This window comes from Ceratotherium simum, chromosome X (assembly GCF_057802395.1).
Source record: "Ceratotherium simum simum isolate JZ-2026a chromosome X, ASM5780239v1, whole genome shotgun sequence".
Lineage (NCBI taxonomy): Eukaryota > Metazoa > Chordata > Mammalia > Perissodactyla > Rhinocerotidae > Ceratotherium > Ceratotherium simum.
The window spans coordinates 122091933-122113589 of record NC_141940.1 but is presented as its reverse complement, the minus strand read 5'-3'; the positions used below and the strand labels follow the sequence as shown (position 1 = coordinate 122113589).

The 21657-nt window shown below is 45.0% G+C and overlaps 1 protein-coding gene across 4 annotated transcripts in view; it reads left to right on the top strand.

Moving 5' to 3' along the window:
- CLCN4 (Cl-/H+ antiporter 4) overlaps positions 1–17254 on the top strand; it is a 92340-nt gene extending 75086 nt beyond the window's left edge. For all 4 annotated transcript variants that reach the window (XM_087426545.1, XM_087426548.1, XM_087426546.1 and 1 more), the window contains 3 exons: positions 35–433; positions 6718–6934; positions 13852–17254. In XM_087426545.1, coding sequence (XP_087282671.1) covers positions 35–433; positions 6718–6934; positions 13852–13942 — 707 coding nt within the window. In that variant the 3' untranslated portion in view covers positions 13943–17254. The remainder of the gene's footprint in view (positions 1–34; positions 434–6717; positions 6935–13851) is intronic.
- Positions 17255–21657: the final 4403 nt, after the last annotated feature.

Sequence of the window (21657 nt, the reverse complement as noted above, 5' to 3'; positions counted from 1 at the left end):
AGTTTTGGAATTTCATTCCTCTCTTTGGTGGCAGGTGGAGTTACCAGGATGACGGTGTCATTGGTGGTCATCATGTTTGAATTAACTGGTGGTCTGGAGTACATTGTGCCCCTGATGGCAGCAGCTGTGACCAGCAAGTGGGTGGCTGATGCCTTTGGGAAGGAAGGCATCTACGAGGCCCACATCCACTTAAACGGGTACCCATTTCTGGACGTGAAGGATGAGTTCACCCACCGCACACTGGCCACTGACGTCATGCGGCCGCGGCGGGGAGAGCCACCGCTGTCCGTGCTCACCCAGGACAGCATGACCGTCGAGGACGTGGAGACGCTCATCAAGGAGACCGACTACAACGGCTTCCCCGTGGTGGTCTCCAGGGACTCCGAGCGCCTCATTGGGTTTGCCCAGAGGAGGGAACTGATTCTAGCAATAAGTAAGTAAAGAGAGGGAAGCTCACGTTTTACTTAGAGACGCATGGCAGCCTTTGTACCCCCCAAATTCTCAAAGACGTTAGAGAGAATGTGCAAAGGTCGGAGGGCATTAAGCCAGGGGCTCTCACACTTATTAATGTGTATTCATGTCACCTGAGGATCTAGTTAAAATGCAGATTGTGATTCAGTAGGTCTGGGGGACCCAAGACTCTGCATTTCTCCCAAGCTCCCCATTAATGCTGATGCTGCTGGTCCCCAAGTCAGACTGTGAGGAGCAATGTCTTGGGAGAGGCATTCTTGGCTGGAAAATGACCGCCAGTTTGCACGCAGCCACCTGGGCCCCACTTCCACTAGGAGGCAAGCTGCTGCCGCTGCTGCCTTTTAGGGAGTTGTTGAGTGAAGCTGAGAAGGAAGAGATGGGAGGGCCTGGACTGGCCTGGGCTGAGCAGTCTCAGCGACAGACTGTCAGGCAGGCTTACCGTCTTAGGCTGTGAATTCTCTGCCTCAGATGCCTCCCTGGGTTCCGCAGAAGCCTTTCACTTCCCTTTATGACATTATCTTCCATTCCACCAGTTAGAGGCCCACGTGGGTTAACGAGCAGATGTCAGGTCAGTCCCGTGTGATGCTTCTCCCCTTCATGTGCTAACTGAAATCAGCTGGGCCGAGGGGCAGGCTGTTGAGTTGGGAGAGGAGAGAGGGGATGATGCCCAGGTGGGCTGTCCCAAAGACAAGCAGCTCACAGAAGCAAGCCTGCAGGCCCCGTCAGCTTAGGGAGGACTGCATTGGAAGGGGAGCAGGAGGTAGGATCCCAAAGGCAAGGGTCTGGGTGTGAGTCGTTGGAGGCCCAGGCAAGGAGGAGCAGTGAGCCTCAGAGGGCTTCCTCTGGGTGGAGTCCCAGTAGACCTCCTGATGCAGCTGGGGCAGGGACCAGCAGAGCGCATCCACATGCATGGCAAACACGCATGCCATCCCGCTCAGCACCCTGCTCTTGTGATCTGCACACCATCCCAGCATCTCACGGTAGGCGGGGCCATGACACGGCTCCTGTGTGTACTTGACGATTTTCCTATATGTGCCTTCTTCCCGAGTATGCAGTTTGCCAGTTGGACTCGGCCCGGGTATGATTGCAGAATGCCCCACTGGGAGCACACCTTCACCAGACAGTCCTTTGCTTGTCCCTGGCCTCCGTTAGCTCTTTCTAACGCTCTCCCCTTGAATTTCTAAAACCTCTTCGCGATATTAAATAGCTTTTAAAATATCTTTGAAGTATTTTCATCAAAGGCTTTATAAAAATAAGTTTAGATAAGCTATATCCTCTAATTTTAGCCTGTTGCTCAAACATATTTCCCTCCCCCAAACAACAATTGATTTTGTGTTTTAGACACAATAGCACATTTGTACCTCAGTGCTCAGTGATGCTTCTCTTTGTTATAGGTCTTGTCGCTTAACAGGTAGGTGCCTTTAGGCATAAATATTGCCTTATAAATTATGAGATTTTTTTAAAGCTGTATAAGTAGGGTTGGGTTTGTTTTAAAATCATTTAATCAGCAGCCTTTAAAAACTTTATTCAATCCCTAAAATCTTTTAAGCAAAGGTTGAAATTTAAAAACTAAAGTAATAAATGTCACGGAACCCATTACCTATTGTGTCGCTCCAGGCACACCTGCTAAGAGGCAGCTTACTAATTTTGCTGAAACCCATTACTGTAATCAAGTGGGAAGCAGTAATTGTCATCAACCGGTTAGAGAAGAAATGTAAGCTTGCCAGCGAGCGCTCTCCTAGAAGCTATGTTTGGAAGTCTGAAGAGGCAACACGCCGTGTAAATAATACCTATATGCTTTCAATCAGACCGATAATAGTATAGAAGCTGCTATTTACATGGTTTGTGGAAAGACAAAGAGTGTTTTGCTCTGAGCAATCAGAAAAGCTGTTTTCCTGACCTGTGGAAATGGAAGAGTCCCTGTACTCTGGTGGAGAAATTCATGACCTGTATTTGCGGAGTCATATGCCCTTTCGTGAATGTAGAAATATGACATTAGCATTGAGCTAGTAACCATCCCATGCCAGTTCAGCCTTCAGGGGAATTAGGAACAAAGATTATAGATAGATAGTTTGCATAAGAAAAGAATGGTAATGAGGCAAATAAGGATTTTTCTTATACATCATATTTAAAATTGTAGCAACTGCTCACGTGAAGCTATAAATGTTTTGTTATTTTCAATCCATCTCTGGAATGCCAAACCATAGCTGTTGTTTTTGTTAGTGATTCGTTATAACCACCTAGGAAACGTGGCCTTCTTCACCATCACATACTAACACATGGGGCCATTTGTGACCCTTGTTCAAATTCCTGGTAAATGGAACTTTCCCTCTTGGTGCTATTTGCAAATATGAGGCTCTTTCTGTGCTCAGCAGGGCTCAGGCTCTTCTAGTCTTGAGTTCTGCAATTAGGTGAGGACGGGTTCAGAGAGACTCAGTGGGAAGCCGCAAAGATGATTAAAGGGATGGAAAGTTAGCGTCATGGGCAAGAGTTAAGGGAACTCTCCTTTTTTCGTCTGGTGGATTTAATGATGATTCTCCAGCATGTGGAAGATGCTTACTTGCAGAAAAGGATCTACGTCCAGGACTGAACAAGAAGTGTCAGATCTGTTGGACGGGCTATTTAGGGATAAAGCGGTTTCTTCCTGGGAGGGCTGTTAATTATTGCTAGGCCATGGAGAACAGTGGTGTCATCTGCTTCTTTCTGCTGGGCATTAAAACACATATAGAGGGACTTCTCCATGCCTTAGTAAACTATAACTTGTCATAAAATAATCTGCTTTTTCTTCTAAATATTTTTTACTTTTTTTATCACATCATCTCTGTACTAACCACCACTATAGTTGCTTCCAATTTTCCATTTTAACCTTTCTTGTTAATTACATCTGTTTTATGGAAGCATTTTTTTTTTAAGATTTTATTTATTTATTTATTTTCCCCCCAAAGCCCCAGTAGATAGTTGTATGTCATAGCTGCACATCCTTCCAGTTGCTGCACGTGGGACGTTGCCTCAGCATGGCCGGAGAAGTGGTGCGCGCCCGGGATCTGAACCCGGGCCGCCAGCAGCGGAGCGGGCGCACTCAACCGCCAAGCCACAGGGCCGGCCCTATGGAAGCATTTTTAAGGAACCGGATGATAGAGTATTACCTCTGTAAAAACATAATTACTCTAAAGTAGACTTTCTCAACCTTAATACTATTGACATTGGAGTTGGATCATTCTTTGTTGAGGGGGGCTGTCCTGTGCCCTGTAGGATGTTTGGAAGCATGCCTGCTCTCTACCTACTAGGTGCCAGTAGCAACCCCATCCCCCAGTTATGACAACCAAAAATGTCTTCAGATATTGCCAAATGTCCGGTGAGGGTGCGGGCAAAATTGCTCCCAATTGAGAACCATTGCTCTAAAGCCATTGTGATAGCTTACTAGATTTGTGATTATTTCTGGTCTTTTAAATTTCTTGGCCTATCATAGTTTGTGAAATTCACTTTACCAACACTTTCTTAATTAGGCTCTCTGCACCTGGCGTTATGATCGTATTGCTGTTAGATAGTGGAATGTCAAGTTGAATAACCTTAGCAGGTACCCATAAAATGTGCATCATTTTTCAGAAGCTGCAGCCACTGATACCAGTTCTGGTAGAATATACAACAAGCCTCCTCCATTAAAGACAGTTTTAAAACCAGTTTAACTACTTGATCTTTAAAGCATTTAAAAACAAAGTTTATTTTTTAAAGTAAAAGTAATACATACTCATAGAATATTGGGGAAATCAGAAGCAAAAGAGAAAATAAAAAAGGCACTCACATTCTCAATATGATTGAAGGCCATGGTTAATATTTGGTGCATTTCATTCTTGTCTTCTAGGTCTTTTACACATGTAAACATTGAGCTTTTTTTTTTTTTTGGTTTCTTTTCTAACACAGGCTCCCACGAGTCCCTGGGGTCTGGGGGTCTATACTCTCGTAGCACTGGATCATCCCCTGGTGAGGAGTTGGTTATCCTTTCATACAGCAAATATTTCTGGTGCATCCACCATGTGCCGGGACTCTCCTAGGAGCTGGGAGTACAGGCATGACAGTAGCCGGTTGCTACTTACATGGTATAGTTTATTGCAGGCATTTTGGTGACTGATGATTTCTTGTCCAAACTCGGAGCAGATGGTTCACCCTAGTAGAGAAATGCAAAGAGCCTTCTTGCTGGTTCTTCTTCCATTCACCGGCTTTTGGCCTGTACATAGCACCTCCACCCCCAAAGTTCGAAGCTTTAAGATAAGTCTTTATAGTGGAGTTCCAGAGTGGCCTAGCAGAGCCCTTCTGGCGAGAGCAGCAGTTGCCACTCTTGGAGTTGCGAGGAGCACAGCTCAGATCTGCGGCTCGGACCCCAGCTGATGCTTTCAATTCTTGTTCGGCAGTGAATAGCTCATGGGCTCTCCTTCCTAATGCCTCCTGCGTGAAGTGGGCTCTGTTCTACATGGCAGGCAGAACCAGATACGCTGACATTTAGTACACCTACTCTCCCATTCATTCACTGTGATTGATTGATTCATGCAGGCGTGTGGCAAATATCTGCTTTGAGTCTACCGCATACTAGGCATTGTCCAGGTACTGGGGATTCACTGGTGAGCAAGAAGTCACTGAACTAGCTGTTGTTAGAATCAGGCCTTCTAACCCAGTCAGTAGATTCGGAGGCAGTATAAGCTTGTTGTTTATTTCAACAAGTTGATTGACGGTTTACTAAGTTGTATTTAGTTTTATGAGGGGTTCAGCAAATCCATGTGATCAGTTCTTGATTGAGGTTTGTGGCTTAATCCAATCCTGACATTCAACTTGATTGTCGAAATAGATGGGATTCCTGTTACATCGGACTTCTGGAGAATCCATTGGTCTATGAAAATGAGCAGATAAGTATGTGTTGACCGTTGCCTCCCCGCCTTAGTGCTTCGTGATGGAACCATCTTGGTTTAGGAGAGAAGCGTGCAGTGTGTATCGTGTAGCGTCTACATTTGAAAACGTGCATCATTGTCATCTGGTATTTGTGGTTGAATCATATCCCTTTTGATGTAACTAGGTTTAACCTGACCCACATAATATGCAGACATTTGCCCAGCAGGCCCTCTGCTCCTCTTTTAAACAGAGGCCTTTTTTCAAACTCAGCCCGACCCCGAATGCGCCCGGTTTTCCATTAGAGTACTCTATTGCAGTAAATGGCCTCAGAGCAGGCAGTTAGAATTTTATTTTTCAAAGAACAATATAGGTGAATAGTAGTCTTTGAGAAGGCAAGAAATGTATTATAGAAACCAGGATCCGTTTTAAGGCAAGCCTCGCTGTACATTTTTCCTAACCTTTTCCCATGAACCAAAAGAAAGATTAAAATTCCAACAGAAGGAAAATCGCCTTGGAGAAATATCTTGAGACCGATGGATTTATTTCATGTGTGACTTAAAATAGCCTGGGTTTCTAGTCCTGCATAAAGCTCTATTTCTAATGAGTTCCTGTTAGCCTTCTTTTCTTCAGCTTTCTTTCACATGGCCTTGCCTACAGATAGAAATAGACTAATTGTTACCATAACAGTTTTACTATCTTTCTTTGAGAAATCTACAAAATGGCCCAGTTTTAAGAGAGGAGAGCCAAGGGGTGGGGGATGTGGCTTTTCTAGGTTATTTCTTTCGTCCCAAGGGTCTTATTTGGGATTGAGCTTCATTTCTGGGCTGTGAGCCTGGGATGACCCTATTGGGTCCTTTCAGGATTCGTAATGCCATTTGGGCCTGTTATAAGTTTGTAAAAAAAAAAACAAAAACAAAAACAAAGAAAACAGTGTGTTAAGGTCATTGGGCAGCTAAGTGAAGTTTCTTGTCGTGTCATACGTCAGCCGATGAGGAGCTAAAGGCGTGTTAGGAAAGGAAGGGCGGAAGGCTCTGGGCCTCTGGGTGCCCTGCAATCCAAGGGGAAGCAGTGCGTTTCCCCCAAGGAGCCATCTGCTCAGGCCCGCCTCTCAAGACTTTGGCAATGAAGGATCGGGTCACAGCAGGGGGACTCGTGCACGGCATTAGCTTAAGAGAGATGCCAGTTTCACAGATGTTTGGTTGAAGCCCCTCATTAGGAATGTGGAGTTTGCCCTCTGAACCCCTTTTCTGTGGGATGCTAGGATGCGGGTGAAGGGAAGATGTGTGTTCCTGAGGGTATGGGGTCGTGGGAGTTGCTAAGCAAGGGATTTTTGTGTGGCTTATTGTTCCTGCTCCCTTATCCTAGAGAACGCCAGACAGAGGCAGGAGGGCATCGTGAGCAATTCCATCATGTACTTCACGGAGGAGCCCCCTGAGCTGCCGGCCAACAGCCCACACCCCCTGAAGCTGCGGCGCGTCCTAAACCTCAGCCCTTTCACGGTCACGGACCACACCCCCATGGAGACGGTGGTGGACATCTTCCGGAAACTGGGGCTGCGGCAGTGCCTGGTGACGCGGAGTGGGTGAGTGGCTGCACAGGCGTTGATGGGATGTGTACTGTGACCAGACTCTGGGAGAACAAGATGAACGAGACACAGTCTCAGTCCTTCGGGGACTCGCGGTCGGCTGGGGTGGACCAGTACTTGGTAGGGGGGTGTCAGAAGCTGTGGCGAGCGCACTGAGAAGGAAATGACCTGAGAAGGAAATGACCGGGAGCTTTGGGAACTGAGCGCAGGAGCGGCCAGTGCAGCCTGAGAAAGTGGAGCTGCTTCCAGGTGGGGCTGCTGTCTGGCCCGAGGGCTGAAGTTTGAGTCAAAAGGGGAGGAGCCAAAGGAGAAGTGCTTCGGGCTGCTTTTCTGCCACCCAGGTGGTACTTGGCTCAGGGAGAGCGTGCAGCCTGCTCTGCTATAACGTGACATATGCATTCTTCAAAATCACAACGCTATGCAAAAATGAGCAAAGAAAATCACAGGGCTTATAAGAAAAACAGGGTTAGGCACACAACACTCAAAAACTTCATCAGTGACACATTAAAACAAGAGATAGGAATCTAATAAAAACGATTGTACCATTTTATACATGTTCAGTGGTTAAGAAATATATCAATTTGACAATAAATATGTCACTTCATCTTGAAAAAGCCCTGAAGTTGGCTTGTGGCAGTGGGTGTCGTAAGGGCTGCAGCTTGCGAGCATTTTGGGTATATGCATGTGCCCCTGATTCAGCTGCGTGCAGCTTTCTGCATTCACCTGGGGTTTCTCGTGGATGAAATCACCCGTAAGCAAATGTGAAGTTCACATTATGCTCAGATTGTTTCCTAGTATATCAATCTGTTCGAAATAACTTGACGTTTTCAAAACAAACATTATCGAAGAGCTGAGAGATTTGGTGGCCCCATGGCATTGTCTCTGCCACAGCAGTATTACTTTTGCTTTGTGTTATCACAAACCAGGAAACCAGCCCTCCAAAGAGCAAAGGTTCACGATGGTGTGAGACGTGCAGTGTTCGGAGGGCCATTCTTGGGGCTCAGAGGTGCCCCCCAAATTCTACAGCCTCAGAATCTTGGGTGGAGGGAGAGATTGGCTCAGTCAGGGTAGCCTGGAACCTAGGTTTGTCTGCCCAGTTTATTCCTTTATAGGCTGGGGGTAGGAGGTGGGGTATGGGTTATGGTACCCTAAATATAGTTTAGGCCTTTAGAGAATCCAGGGGCTTAACTCTCTAACATAGTTTACGTTTCCAGAGCCAGCGCACTCCAGTTTAGCCTAGTAGTTCTTGACCAGGGTGGTTTTGCCCCCCAGAGATTTTGGGTGTCACAACTGGAGGGAGGGAGTGCTACTAGTAGGCATCTAGTGGGTAGAGGCCAGGGATGCTGTTCAACACCCTACAATGCACAGGACGGCCCCCATTGCAACAAAGAATCATCCGGCCCACAGTATCACTAGCGCTGCCCCTGAGCCGACCCTGGACTGGATGCCCGTGAATAGCCAAGTGGGCAATCCTTAATCACTCGGCTTTGTCCCTACTGTCCTGATAACACTGGAACAGGGCTCTTGCAAGGGGCTGAATTCGCATATTGACTCAGAGAACTAGCTGATAGGACAAGTGTCCTCCTTAGCTCTGACTGCAGCTAGGGAGGTGTCGTGCACATGGGAGGGGCAATGAATAAGGAACAAATAAATGTTTGAGGCCTAGAGATCATTTCTGCCGGTGATTTTTAAAGGAACTTGGTGGTTCTCAAACTTGAGTGTGCGTCAGAATCCCCCAGAGGATTAAACCTCTGGGTTATACCTGGAGGGCGGACCCTACCGCAGTTCCTGAGCCCTCAGGTCTGGGAGGGGCCTGAGAATGTACATTTCTAACCATCTCCCAGGTGCTGCTGCTGGTCGGGGGACTCGGCTTTGCAAAACGCTGAAGCCCATTTAGGTACTTGAATTTCCAGCACTCGACATAAATACCACTGTGATCGCCATGTCGTCTCAAGTGGATAGCAGTTTCTCTTTTCCTTTAAAACAATAATCCAATGTCAGTTATCATTGGAATTTCCAGTTCTGGCAGGAAATTCTGCCCTTAATGCCCGCTCACACCTCACGGAGCCCCATGAGGTTTTCCTGTGAAGATCTGGGTGCCGAAATTGGCTCCGAATGTTCTGGGAGAAAACAAAATCGCACTCTCTCTCTCGCTCTACATATTTTAAACAAACACAGATGCTGATACGTTAGTGCTGGCAAGGGATCCTTGTCTGAGGGCCTTTCATCTCCTCAGGCTTTCAGCCAGAGCAGGCACGTCTCAAGTCAGCTTGCGTGTTTGATGTATTCCGTCGGTCGCCATGTGCCTTCCCTGCCCGGGGCTGAGAGCCCCAGCTCGTCCTGTTGACCTGCATCGTCTGCAGGATTTCTCAGGGCCTGGGGTCCAAGGTAATCGTGAAACCAGACCAGGAACCAGAGAAGTCATTGTCCCCATAATGCTGGAGTCTAGGAAGCCTCCAGTGGCTAAAAGCGAATTTGGGTGGGATTTGTCCCGTAGAGGCTCTGGAAAGGAAAAGTGAGCAGGGGAGATGGTGACAGCTTTCCCCAAGCCCTGCTAGGTGGGCCACAGGGGCTTGGACGGGGTGGTCTTCTCAGAAGAGCCCAGTTGCTCTAATCTGAATTATGTTCGTGGTCATAGATCAGCCGTTTATCATTCACCAGAATGATACCTGCTACCCCAAGGGGCTGGAAGCTCAAATGCTTGCTTTAAATCACAGAGGACGTTTCACGCCACTGAGGAACCCTGCTGGATTTGATGTGGCCTCCTCCTGGGTGGATGTGCAGCTTTCTTCTTTTGCAGTAATTATTGTTGCAGGCAGGGCACAATTTATGCCCAAACTCAAGGCAGCTGCTGAATTCATATTTCCCCAGAACCATTGTGACCAGCTTGACTTTCAGACATTGTAGTTATACGGCTTTAAGAGGAGGTTGTCAAGACTGTTTTAGGCAAATGCCTGATCTTTTGATACTGTCTCCAGGGTGAAGATAAGGAAACAAAAACCAGGCTTGGAGATATGGGGGTGGGGTGTGTGTGTGTGTGTGTGTGTGTGTGTGTTATAGTAGAGTTCTCATGACTTTGCAAACACTAACAAGTCATAGTTTTTTGAAAGCAACATTGGCTTAATCAACATCTTACTGATCATCTATTTGAGAACTGGAGAAGGCTCAAAAAGTGTTTTAAAAACTGGAAAAGCCGAGGAGCTTGTCATCTACTAAGGAACGTGGGCATAATCCGATTTAAGTGGTGTCATCCAGGTGTTCTAGAGGGTAATGTCCTGATTGAGGCTTTCAAGTAGAAAATAAATGTCCAAGAGGACAAAAGAGCGGTTTAATTTGGGGGACTGTCCACTAGTTGGCGATCGCCAGCATCGGAGCTGCTTCCCAGCGCGTACAAACACACCTTTGTGGCCTGAACTGCTCACACCTGCTCCTTTTCTCTAGTGAGCACAGCTTTCTTAGTGGCACATTATAGGTATAAGCTGCTTGCCTTATAACCATTCCTTTTTGATTTTAAAGGGAGTTGAAGGACTGTTATGGACTGAATTGTGTCCCCTACAAATTCACATGTTGAAGCCCTAACCCCCAATGTGACTGTATTTGGGGATAGGGTCTTTAAGGAGATAATTAAAGTTAAATGAGGTCATAAGGGTGGGCCCTAATCTGATAGGACTGGTGTCCTTATAAGAAGAGGAAGAGACACCGGGGCAGCTTGCACAGAGAAAAAGGCCCTGTGAGGACACAGTAAAGAGGTGGCTGCCTGCAAACCAAGAGAGTGGCCTCTGGAGAAACTAACCCTGCCAGCACCTTGATCTTGGTCCACCAGTCTCCAGAACTCTGAGAACGGACTGATGTTTGTTGATAAGCCACCCAGTCTGTGGGGCTTTGTTACGGCAGCCCGAGCTGACTAAGTCAGGACTCAGACTCAGCTTGGCAAATTTACTATAATAGCATCTTGTTTTATGGGGCATCTTCGTTTTATTGCATTTTGATAAATTTTAGAAATGTATTTAAAGTAATATATGAACATGGTTAAAGTCAAGTAGCTCTAAACACGTAGAACAAAAAACAATTCCTGGCTTTATCCTTCTTCACCACCACCCCTCTCCCTTCAGGCAACCACTCCCCCCGTCCCCCAAAGGGTTTTGTTTTCTTTAATGAATAGACTTTATTTTTTAGAGCAGTTTTAGGTTTACAGCAAAATTGAGCAGAAAGTACAGAGAGTTCCCATCTACCCTCTCTTGTCCCCTCACAGTTTCCCTTATTGTTAACATCTTGCCTTTGTGTGTTATATTTGTTGCCATTGATGAACCAATATCAATGTATTATTATTCACTAAGGTCCCTAGTTTACATTAGGGTTCACCCTTGGTGTTGTACATCCTATGGGTTTTGACAAATAGAGAAGGACATGTGTCCACCATTACAGTATCCTGCAGAATAGTTTCACTTCCCTAAGAATCCTCTGTGCTCTGCCTATTCATCCCTCCCTCCTCTCTGATCTCTGGCAACCACCGAGCTGTCTATTGTCTCCATGGTTTTGCCTTGTCCAGAATGTCATAGAGTTGGCATCACACGGAAAATAGCCTTCTCAGATTGGCTTCTTTCACTTAGTAATATGCATTTCAGGTTCCTCTATGTCTTTTCCTGGCTTGATGGCTCATTTCCTTAGTGCTGAATTGTCCGGATGCACCATAGTTTATCCGTTCACCTACTGAAGGGCATCTTGGTTTCTTACAGTTTTTGGCAATTATGAATGAAGCATACATCTTCTAAGAGTAAGGACGTTCTTTTACATAACCCCTAAACCGTAATTACACAAAATTAACAACTCAATGTATCATTCAATATCCAGTTCATATCAAATTTCAATCCAGAGTTCCTTCAGGGTTTACACATTGAGTTTGGTTGTTTTGCCTCTTTAGTCTTTTGTCTAGAACAGCTCCTTGCCTTTTTTTGTTTGTTAGTTATGACAGATTTTTTTTTGAAGAGTTCAGACCAGTAGTCTCACATTCTGAATGCTTGATTGCTTCCTCATGGTCTGATTTGGTTTAAGTAGTTTTTGGCAACATTCCAACATAGACGATGTCATCATGTCAGCTTTTCCATCCTTATTGGTGATAAGCTCCATCACTTGGATGAGGTGGTGATGGCCAGAGGCCTCCATTGTAAAGGGACATTTTTCTCTTTGTGCGTAATCTGTGGAGGGATCCTTTGAGATCATGTGGATTTTCTGTTTTCCAGCAACCGTTTACCCAGTGGTTTTGGAATCCATTGATAATTATTGACTAAACTGATTATTATATTAGGAGTTGCATGTTGATTTTCTAATTCTATCCTGCTTTCTACATTTTTCCCCATTTTTTTTTGATTATCATGATGGAGTCATGACTCTTTCTTTCAGTGTTTTGTCATCCATATCGTCATTATTCTTTTTGTTTAGCATGATTTTAAAGGCCCCTTTTGCGATTTTCCTCTCTCCTGAGATGTTCCGATGAGATGGAGGGGAAGAAGTAGTGCCTGCTGTCTCCCCCAGTGTGATAAATGGGGAAACTAGCACAAGAAACAATTACCTTTCCAAGATTGTGTAAGGTCCAGTGTGGTCAGGGGCAGGGAAGTCAGAATTCTGGCCTGATAGTTTCACTAGCCAGTGTCCATTTCACCAGGTATAACTGATTTGAATACTGCTCTGAATACTTGCATTCCCTCTTCATATTCACTTTCTATTAGTAAGAGATGAGTTTGACTAATTTGGCTTTAATTAAAATAAATGACACTGTATTACAATTGTGTTTTCTGATTTTTTGGTATATCATCATTTCACATAGATACAGAGTAGAAAGCTGCCATTTTGATAGCAATCCAGTATTCTGGTGTGAGACTGCCACAGTTCTTTACTTCTCCATTCCCCTCTTGTTGGGTATGATGGAGATACGGTGAGCAGCATTTTGCAAACTAATTTGGCAATGGAACTTCTTTTCTCCAAAGAAGTTGTGTACATCCCCTTCTTTCAAATCTTTCACTCTGCCTAAGGGAAATGATTTGTTCCAGCCGGTGGTCATTTAAATATTTAATAAAATCAAGAGTGAGGCAGCGGCTGCCGTAGCTGGTTGTGCAAGTGTTTACACTTGCATAATCCCGGGGGCACTGTTTACATTGCAGTGTTTGTGAACAGTGCTCCCTGGAGTTGTGCAGTGTATTGTCTAGGTGGCCCTATATAAGGGACCCTGATAAGTGGTGGTGGTTTTGTAAGTTGAATGCAATGGAATTTTGGAAGAGGAGGTAATTTACATGTATGGTCAAAGATAAATGTCAAACTTTACCCTTCCATTAAGGTAGATTTAAAATAGAATCAATTGTTATACTTAAGATACCTTATACTTGGAATTTGTGTGGTGTGGTCGAGTTTTGACAATGGCTTTCATAAGCCCTTTCTTAATTGATTACAGTCTTGAGATTTAGGAGAGTGTATTAGTCATCGTAGGTTTACTGCCATAATAAACAAGCTTGCAGTCTCAGTGGCCTAACACAATGAAGGTTGATTTTTCTCCCCTGTCACTTCCAGTGTGTGTGTGGCAGCAGGCGTAGGCTCTGCACCACACAGTCATTCAAGGACCCAGGTCTTTGAATCTGGTGGCCTCTACGTCAGTCCTCTGTGACCTTGGAGTCCGTCACTGGCTACCCTGCCTCTGGCTGGCAGATGAGAGAGTGTGAGGAAATGCAGGTGACCTGAGAGGGGCATCTGTCACCTCCACCCACACGCCACCAGCCAGAGCTCACTCAGTTGCCCCACCCAACCGCAGGGGAGGCTGGGAAATGTCTCTGTGTGCCCAGGTGGAGAAAGCACTGGGCTTTAGGGACAAGCATGGGTCGGTATTGCACGGTTGACCTCCTTTCTCCATTTTGTTTCTTTTCCAGGAGACTTCTTGGCATCATCACGAAAAAGGATGTTCTGAGACATATGGCCCAGATGGCAAACCAGGACCCTGAATCCATCATGTTTAATTAGAAACGAGGTGGCAATTATTTTGAGAAAAACACAACAACTGTGTCATTTTAAAAGAAATAAACAAATGATATGTTATCCTAATGAACGATCATGCACTGAGGGCAGCGGAAACAAAAGCTTTGTTTGAAAGGAAGGGAAGAAGAATGAAACCTTTTTTTTTTTTAAAAAAAATATATCAATGAGTAGGTATTTTATAGCTTTAACCCCTTATGAGTTTCAAGCTGTGTTTCTTAATGAGTTTACTAACTGCTATGGGGGAATGGGGGTGGGGGTAAACCATGTGGTTTGTACAAGGACATGGAACACACAGGCTGAGTCAAGAAACGTTTGCCCCTTCTGCTTGAGGCTGATGCCTGTGAAGCTTTGAGTCCCAAAGGCAAAGGGGTGTTGGTATGTCAGCGTCCTTATTTATTGGTTCCTGAAGTTTTGCTGCTATGTTACTGAATCAGACTAAAGATATTTGCACTTACTTCGTTGGAAAAGAAAAAGAAATTAAATATGAGCATAGTGAAAGCTGCAAGTATGTCGGTGGGTTCACTCGTGACCATCCCATTTCTTGCTCCTGTTCTCAGCCTGTTATTTTGCTTATTGTCAGTCTCTGAGCCAACATCAGGGTCTCCTGCTATGATGAGTATGAAGAAATCATTTCTCTATGCAAGACCAGCATCTTGGGACTGCACGACGAACTATTGGAGCGTTTAGTGCTGCACTATATTTCCTCCCATAAAAGGGATTCATCCTTATTTTGAGGGTATACACACTCAATCATTGATTTGCATCCCCATTGCATTTGCTTTACTTATTTATTGCTGTTGCCTGTGCATTCTTAAATATTGATCAGTCCAGCACTTTCCATGGGCCATATTCTGTATGCTGCCAGCTTGCTGTAAATGTGCTTTAATTTCCAAATAGCGTATGCAAGAGTCAACACAGGCTACTCAGTGTTACTACTTATTTTCCTGCTCAGATCTTATTAAATACTGCTGCCAGAAGGGTGAGGTGTACGAGTTCTCAGTGGGAACTCCTCCAAATGGATTGCAAGAGAAATACGAAATTGATTCTAAATCTCTTCCATTCTCTTCTCTGTAGGGTGCAAAGCGTCCAGCTTTAATGTATGAGCATGCACTTTCATACTAGCAATCAAAGCACAGAAGGACAGAGTTAAATCGTAGACAGCCAATTTGAGCATTGGGCATCTTTGTGTTGGACTTAATGTTACATTTATTCTTTTAGTCAGGACTTCTGGTTTTTCCGCGGGAAGGAATTCAGCTGTGTTTTTCAGGTCCGCTGTATGATCTCTGAAAGATTCATCCCCCTTGCCCTTCACTTTAGTCTTTGTTCTTCCCTTTCCACTGAGTTGTCCTCATCCTTTTCAATCTCATTGTTGGATATTGATGTATCAGGTGTGCATTTGGCTGCAAATAATAGAAAACTCGACACAGTGAAGAGGTGAATAAGAAACCCGGGGGCAGGCACTCAGGACTGTCCTCAAGGATCCGCACTCTTCTGGTGTTTTTCCCACCATCCTTGCCCTTTGTCCTTTGGCTTATTGCCTCATAGTCACAAGATGGTTACTGAACTGCTAGGTATCATGTCTGCCTTCTAAGCAAAAAGAGGGAGGAAGAGGCAAGTGACAAGGAGCAGTATCTACATCAGGACAGCAAAGCTTTCCCAGAGATGCTCAGCTTACGTCCATTGGCTAGAATTCGGTCACATGGCACCCCTTCTCCGCCCCCCCCCGCTGCACGTGAGCCTGGAAAGGAAGATTTTTAGCTATGCATATTACTCTGAGCGAAATTTAGATTCTCTTAATGAGGAAGGGGAATTGGTCTTTGGGAAGGGAATATTGTCTGCTGTATTGGATGCCATCACTGTGTCTCTGTCATTGTCCTTCCTATCTTCTTTACTCTCTCTCTCTTGCCAAACCCCTCTGAACATTCTCTTCTAAGCTTATAGCCCCTCAGTCCTTCTCTCAGATTTGATATAGAACTCCTAATCAGAACCTGTCATTTCTTAGCCCTAAGAAAAATGTTCACTTTGGATAAAAACCTAGCTACAAGCGGGTTTCTATGAAACTTCTAGTTGATGTAAGAAAATATACTGAAGTATTCTCTGGGTTAAAAAAGTTTGTCAGATCATGCTGACAAACTATGGAGAATTTGTTTCTGTAATTGGCCCCCTCCAAAATAATATCAAAGAAGCCACCGCAGTGTGGAAATAGCAGTCAATGGGAAAGAATGTAATATTTGATCCTATAATAGAATGAAGTTTGTTCTCATTTGCAGCGCGTAAGTATTGAGTAACAGATCCTAATATTATTGTTATTGGGGTTTCCATGGAACATGTGCAAGTTAAGCTGGATTCTCCTGGACTTTAAATTCTAAAAAGTCTTCAAGATTGCTTCATGTAGTTCCCATCTTACTCCTACGAGGCCTCCCAAAAGAGTATTAGTCATACCCTGGATTTATATAATCCAGGACGCCCTTTTAGCTGAAACAAGGAGCTTCAGAAGGGAACACAAACAGTGAGCGGACAGCCAAAGGTCACTGAAACCACAGAATTGTCTCCGCCTCCAGCTGAGGCTGTGGAGGGATGAGGTGACAGTTTACTCTGGGCCAAGGTCACCAAGGGGAGTTGTGTCCTTCTCCCCAATGCTTAGCGTAGAGATGTCTGTGACATCACGGGAAACAGTTGGGAGTGTTACTTGACTTAAATAACCTAACCTTGTTTTCCTTCACAAGTTGAAGCTCTAATTTGTCATGGGGTTCAGGCTCTCCTCAACAGAAGGCCAGCATCAGACAGGCAGGTTAAGGGCAAAGATGGGGGAGTTTGCAGTGGGGACTGCCAGAGTCAGTTGCCTTCCTCCCTCGGAGCCCTAACTCAGCCATTGCAGTCCACTCGCCCACCGGCCCGGGGCCTCAGACAGACTCGCTGGGGAACGTGCTGCCGGGCTTTGTCACGCCTTCTCGTAAAAGTACATGCGTAGGGATTCTTGGAAGTATTTGCTGTGTCCAGATGGAGAACTTCATCCACTTTGCCTGGTGCGCTGATGAGCAAGATGAGGAGAACGGGGATGTGGAGGTCAAATAAACGTTTCTCAGAATAATGTGTTTTCTTTTCCAGGCTTTAGACATTTGTAGCACTTTCTGGATTCTTTCTGAATCAGTTTTTGATGTAAATAAACATAGATACCTAATGGAAAAAGAGTTCTGTGACAAACTGTATCAACCTGTTTCTTGCTCCCCCCCCTCAATTACTGAGGAAATGTGTTGTAGAAGGATGGACACCAAATAAAGAGTATCCTGAAAGTGACATGTGAATTTCTTGCAAGTGTTTTTGAGAGCCTCCCCTGGGAATGCAGATGTGCAGGTGGCTTTTAGGGAAAGGTGAATGTGCTAGAAGCAAATCAATAGTCAGTGTCTGCTGTTACTTAGAACCAGGTAATCTCAAATTTTTGTATTCAGTACTTCCCAAAGACCTGACAAAGGAGACGACATGTCAATAGATAGATTTTTGGCCCTAATAAGTCTCAGAAACTGAAAGATTTTGAGCAGTTTGTTTCACTTAGGTGAGAACTGGTTACTTTCAATTATCAACATGTGCAGATTCTGCTGAGTATTCATTATCAGATGCCGAGCTGGAAAAGATGAGAAACCCAAGGAGGAGGGATATTGAATTACATAATTGGAATATTGCGCCTACATTTAAATTTCGCGTGGGCATCGTTTTATCAGACTCAGCTTCTAAGCTTGGCAACGACGTACATGATGGGGAGCCTGCGATCTAACTTGGGGAACATGAAGCAGACTCCATCTTCACTGGTGTGGTAATAACTATTGATTTGCTGTCCTAGGTACACTGGGAATGAGCCTACGTGCGACTGTTAGGAGATTTGTTTGCATTTGGTGTTGGAACGACCACATAGCAATGTGGGGTTGTTTTTTTTTTTTTTATTGTAACATGCTGTGTAAATGTTGGCACCTTATTAAAAATTAAATTTTTGAACTCTGTTTTTAAAAATAAAACATGCGCCGAGTCCTCAAGAAGCATGTTGTAAATGGAAGAGATACTGATTTCACAGCCTGTTTCTATCCAATGGAACCTCCAGAAACCCAATTCTGGTGACTGCTGAAGTATCTGGTAAAGTTAAAGACCCGTTCTTACGATTGTCATGCAAGAGTGTGACGTCAGTTTGGACAGCTTTAAAATCCCTTCTTAGCCTGGTGCACGATAGTTAAATAAGAATTCAGACTGGGGCTATAAATATCCAAGGATAGGGTAGGACCACTGTCCCCAGGCCATCTGTATGTCTGCCCTGTTCATAGATGCTGGGGAGGACAGCTTCGGCAGTGGTCTAAGATTTATTCTTTCTTTCAACGGAAAATTTTTTTATCTATTTGGGAGCCACAATGGTTTGAATCACGTCCTTCCCCACCAGTTTTTTTATTTTGAAATTTTCAACTTTACAGAAAATTTGAAAAAAAAAATGCACAGAGAATGCCACATACCTTTGACCTAGAAGAGGCAGTGAGAGGAGTCCTCTCTGATTAGGAGAAGAAGCCAGCCTCCGGGGCCAGCTTGGGGAAGATCATCTTCAGTAGATGGGACAACAAGTGCAAATGTCCTGAGGTGGAACAGGCCTAGCCTGCTCCGGGGTGAGTGGCTGCAGGACGTGTGGTGCTTGGGGAGGGAGTGGAGGTATTGGAAGCTGGTTTTGTTTTTCCTTTGGGGAGAGCGTAGACACAAGCAGCTGCTTCAGGGCCTTGTAGGGCCAGACCATAGGCCAGATAAAGACGTGGAGTTCAGGGCAATGACATGATTTGATTTGCGTTATACACAAACCATTCTGGCTGTTGTACAGCAAGACTAGGAGCCAAGAATCTGCCTAGGAGGCTATTGCAAATAGGTGAGTTATGATGGAGGCTTGCCCCAGAGAAGTTCTTGAATTCTGCATATACTTCTAAGGTATAGCCAACAGATTTGCTGGTGGAGTGGATATAAAATGGTACAACTAAGTTGCCATTTACTGAGATGGGCTGGATGAGCTGAAGAGCTCTGCTTTGGAAGTGCTACATTGGAGAGATCTCTTGGACATTCAAGTCAAGGGTTCAGGGGAATTGTTAGGGTTAGAGACAACCACTGGCATATCAGACAAGCCATTGGCATATCAGTGGTGTTAAAGCCATGCCTGGAAACTTCTGTGGTCTAATGGTATCCTAAGAGCAAACAGAACCAAGAGTCTAACAGAATTTCAATATTGAGTTTTCAGGGAGTCACGTTGACTTCAACACTGATAGGAGTGCGCTTGAGTTCCAGCTCCATTGTCTCTTGGCTGTGTGACATTGTCAAAGGGATTGAACCTCTCTGAGCCTGGGTTTCCCCATCTCTGTAGAGTGAGCTGTTGCTCATAACTAGTGGCATGGCTGTGAGAATTAAACGAGATAATCACTGTAGAGCATTTAGCATGGAATAGACCGTGCAAATGGTACATATGATCATTTTCTCATGTTATGAAGCCCTCCCAGTAGCTGTATTTGGAAATTACTTTAATTTTGTGTTGTTAAAGGACGTATTACACTTTAATTATAAGACCCCTAAAAGTAAACACAGATTGGGCTAACCAATTGCCTTTTTTTGTAGCTCTTCTGCAGTCATTTTTCTAAAAAACCAAAATGAAACAAAACAAACAAAAACTCAGATCTCTTAAGGGATGTCAAAAAAAGTTCTCTGTGACTCCAAATTCATGGGAAAATGATTAGAAAAGAAACTACTTGGTAGGAAATTCCATTTCTCTGTAGCTTTGTATCGGCTTGCAGAGCAGAAAAGTATCAATACACCTGGATTCTGAACTATTGATTAGCTTAAAATTTGGAGCAAGAGTTCATGAAACACAAGACTGTATGTTACTTGCTTATTTTCAGACAATGTAAAACCCAATACCCGCTCCACTTCCAGACAGAGGAAAATCTCTCTGGCATGATGTTAATGTAGAAATAAGTCTTGTTAGTAAAACTCATGAAAGACCAGCTTTTGAGGGCCTTGGATATTTCCCTTCAACATGATGTAGCTAAAAACCAGAGGGGAGAGTGAATGAACAGGATTTGTCCGAAAGGGGACTAACCATCAGCTTTAATTCTGGGAGCTTAGCTAGAGCTAACCAGAATGGCCTTGCAAATAAATGTCTGGGTCAGGCAGGCTTCTTCCTGGGCTTTCATGAGTTGAGACAGGACCAGAAACTTCCATGTTCTCTGGAGACAATGTACTCCAGTGAGCACGGGGGAGTCTGGCGTGCCTGTTGTTGCATCGCTTCCCCAGTTCATTGGGAGTTAATTGGCTAGAAAGAAGCTACCATATGTGAAGGCAGATAGGGAGCGTCTATTTTTGGCAGTTCCTCAACATTGCATTTCATTAAAGAAATGGTTTTTTCTTTGCGAATGAGCAATAAGCGGAGAGCACCTTGTGGGGATTTCTAAACCCCTTTAGTCAGAGTTTGGCTCACAGAATGAAGGGAGCAATTTCTATGTGATTCCAGCGTTTGTTATGGAACACATATTTCAAAGATGAAACAGCCGTCCTCAATCCAAACAGATTCTGTCAGAGAAATTGAAAACACATACATAAATTCTTGTCCCACAGGCTCCCTGACAGGTTGAGTCCAGAGGACGCTTGCTGGTAGTAGAACATTCCTTCCTTCTATGGGGCTCCATGTCCATTTCACACACACTCACTCGCAGGGCTTCCACCTGTTTCCAGCTGATACTAACTGAAGTGGAAATTGGAGCTAGCTTCCTTTTGATGAACAGGTTTCCTTTTCCGGCATTTCTCAAACTTCAGTCTGCCCCCAGAAAGACCAGAGTATTTCCAAGAATGGCTGTGGATGGTTTACATGGTCAACGAGGAACTTTCTCCGGGGGCTTGCCAGGTGCTGAGTTGCTCCATGGGGCAGGAGGCTCAACTAGCTGTTAAAGAGCGGGGGAGAACTAGCAGGTCTGCCTGCGGTGGGGATGCGCTTCCAGTGCTTCAAGGATACGTGTTTCTGCCGGATGCTGCTAGGTGCCCGAGGAAGAGAGTAGATTCTGTGATTAAATACATTGGAAAGTTCCACCTCATGGGACTGGGGTTCCAAAGACCAGTCCCATGGGAAGTGCTGCCATCGGGACAGGAGTGTGAGGGTCCAGAAGTCTCTTTTTTGATTTCTTTTCAGAATTTCTAGCTGAGTGACCTGGGAGAAGTGCATCACCGTTAGTGGACTTCAGGCACGTCATCTGTGAAGCAGGGACCTTTCCTTGTGCTTGATAACCAGAATGGTGTCTAGGGACTAGCAGGGTCTGCATCACCAGAGCTGATTAGAAATGCAGAATTCCAATCCCCGCCCAGGGCTGCTGAGTCAGATCTGCATTTTAACAAGATCCCCAGGGGATGTACGTGCGGCGTAAAGTTTGAGATGCGCTACCTTAGGTGCCGGGTCTGAAGGAGATGATCTCCTGAGCTTACTTCCAGCTCTCAGATCCAGAGTTCTCCAAGATTCTCTCACTTCCGGAGGAAGCAGGGAGTGATGGCTGCAGTGATTGGGTCACCGAAGGAGCCTGTCCAGAGAAACAAGGTGGAGAGATACTTGGCCTGAGGTCTCTCCGTCCTATTTCTCAGCCCCCAACTTTCCCGTGTCATGCTCTGTCGCGGGGTTGCTCCACCTCAGCACTGGCAGCATTTGGGCT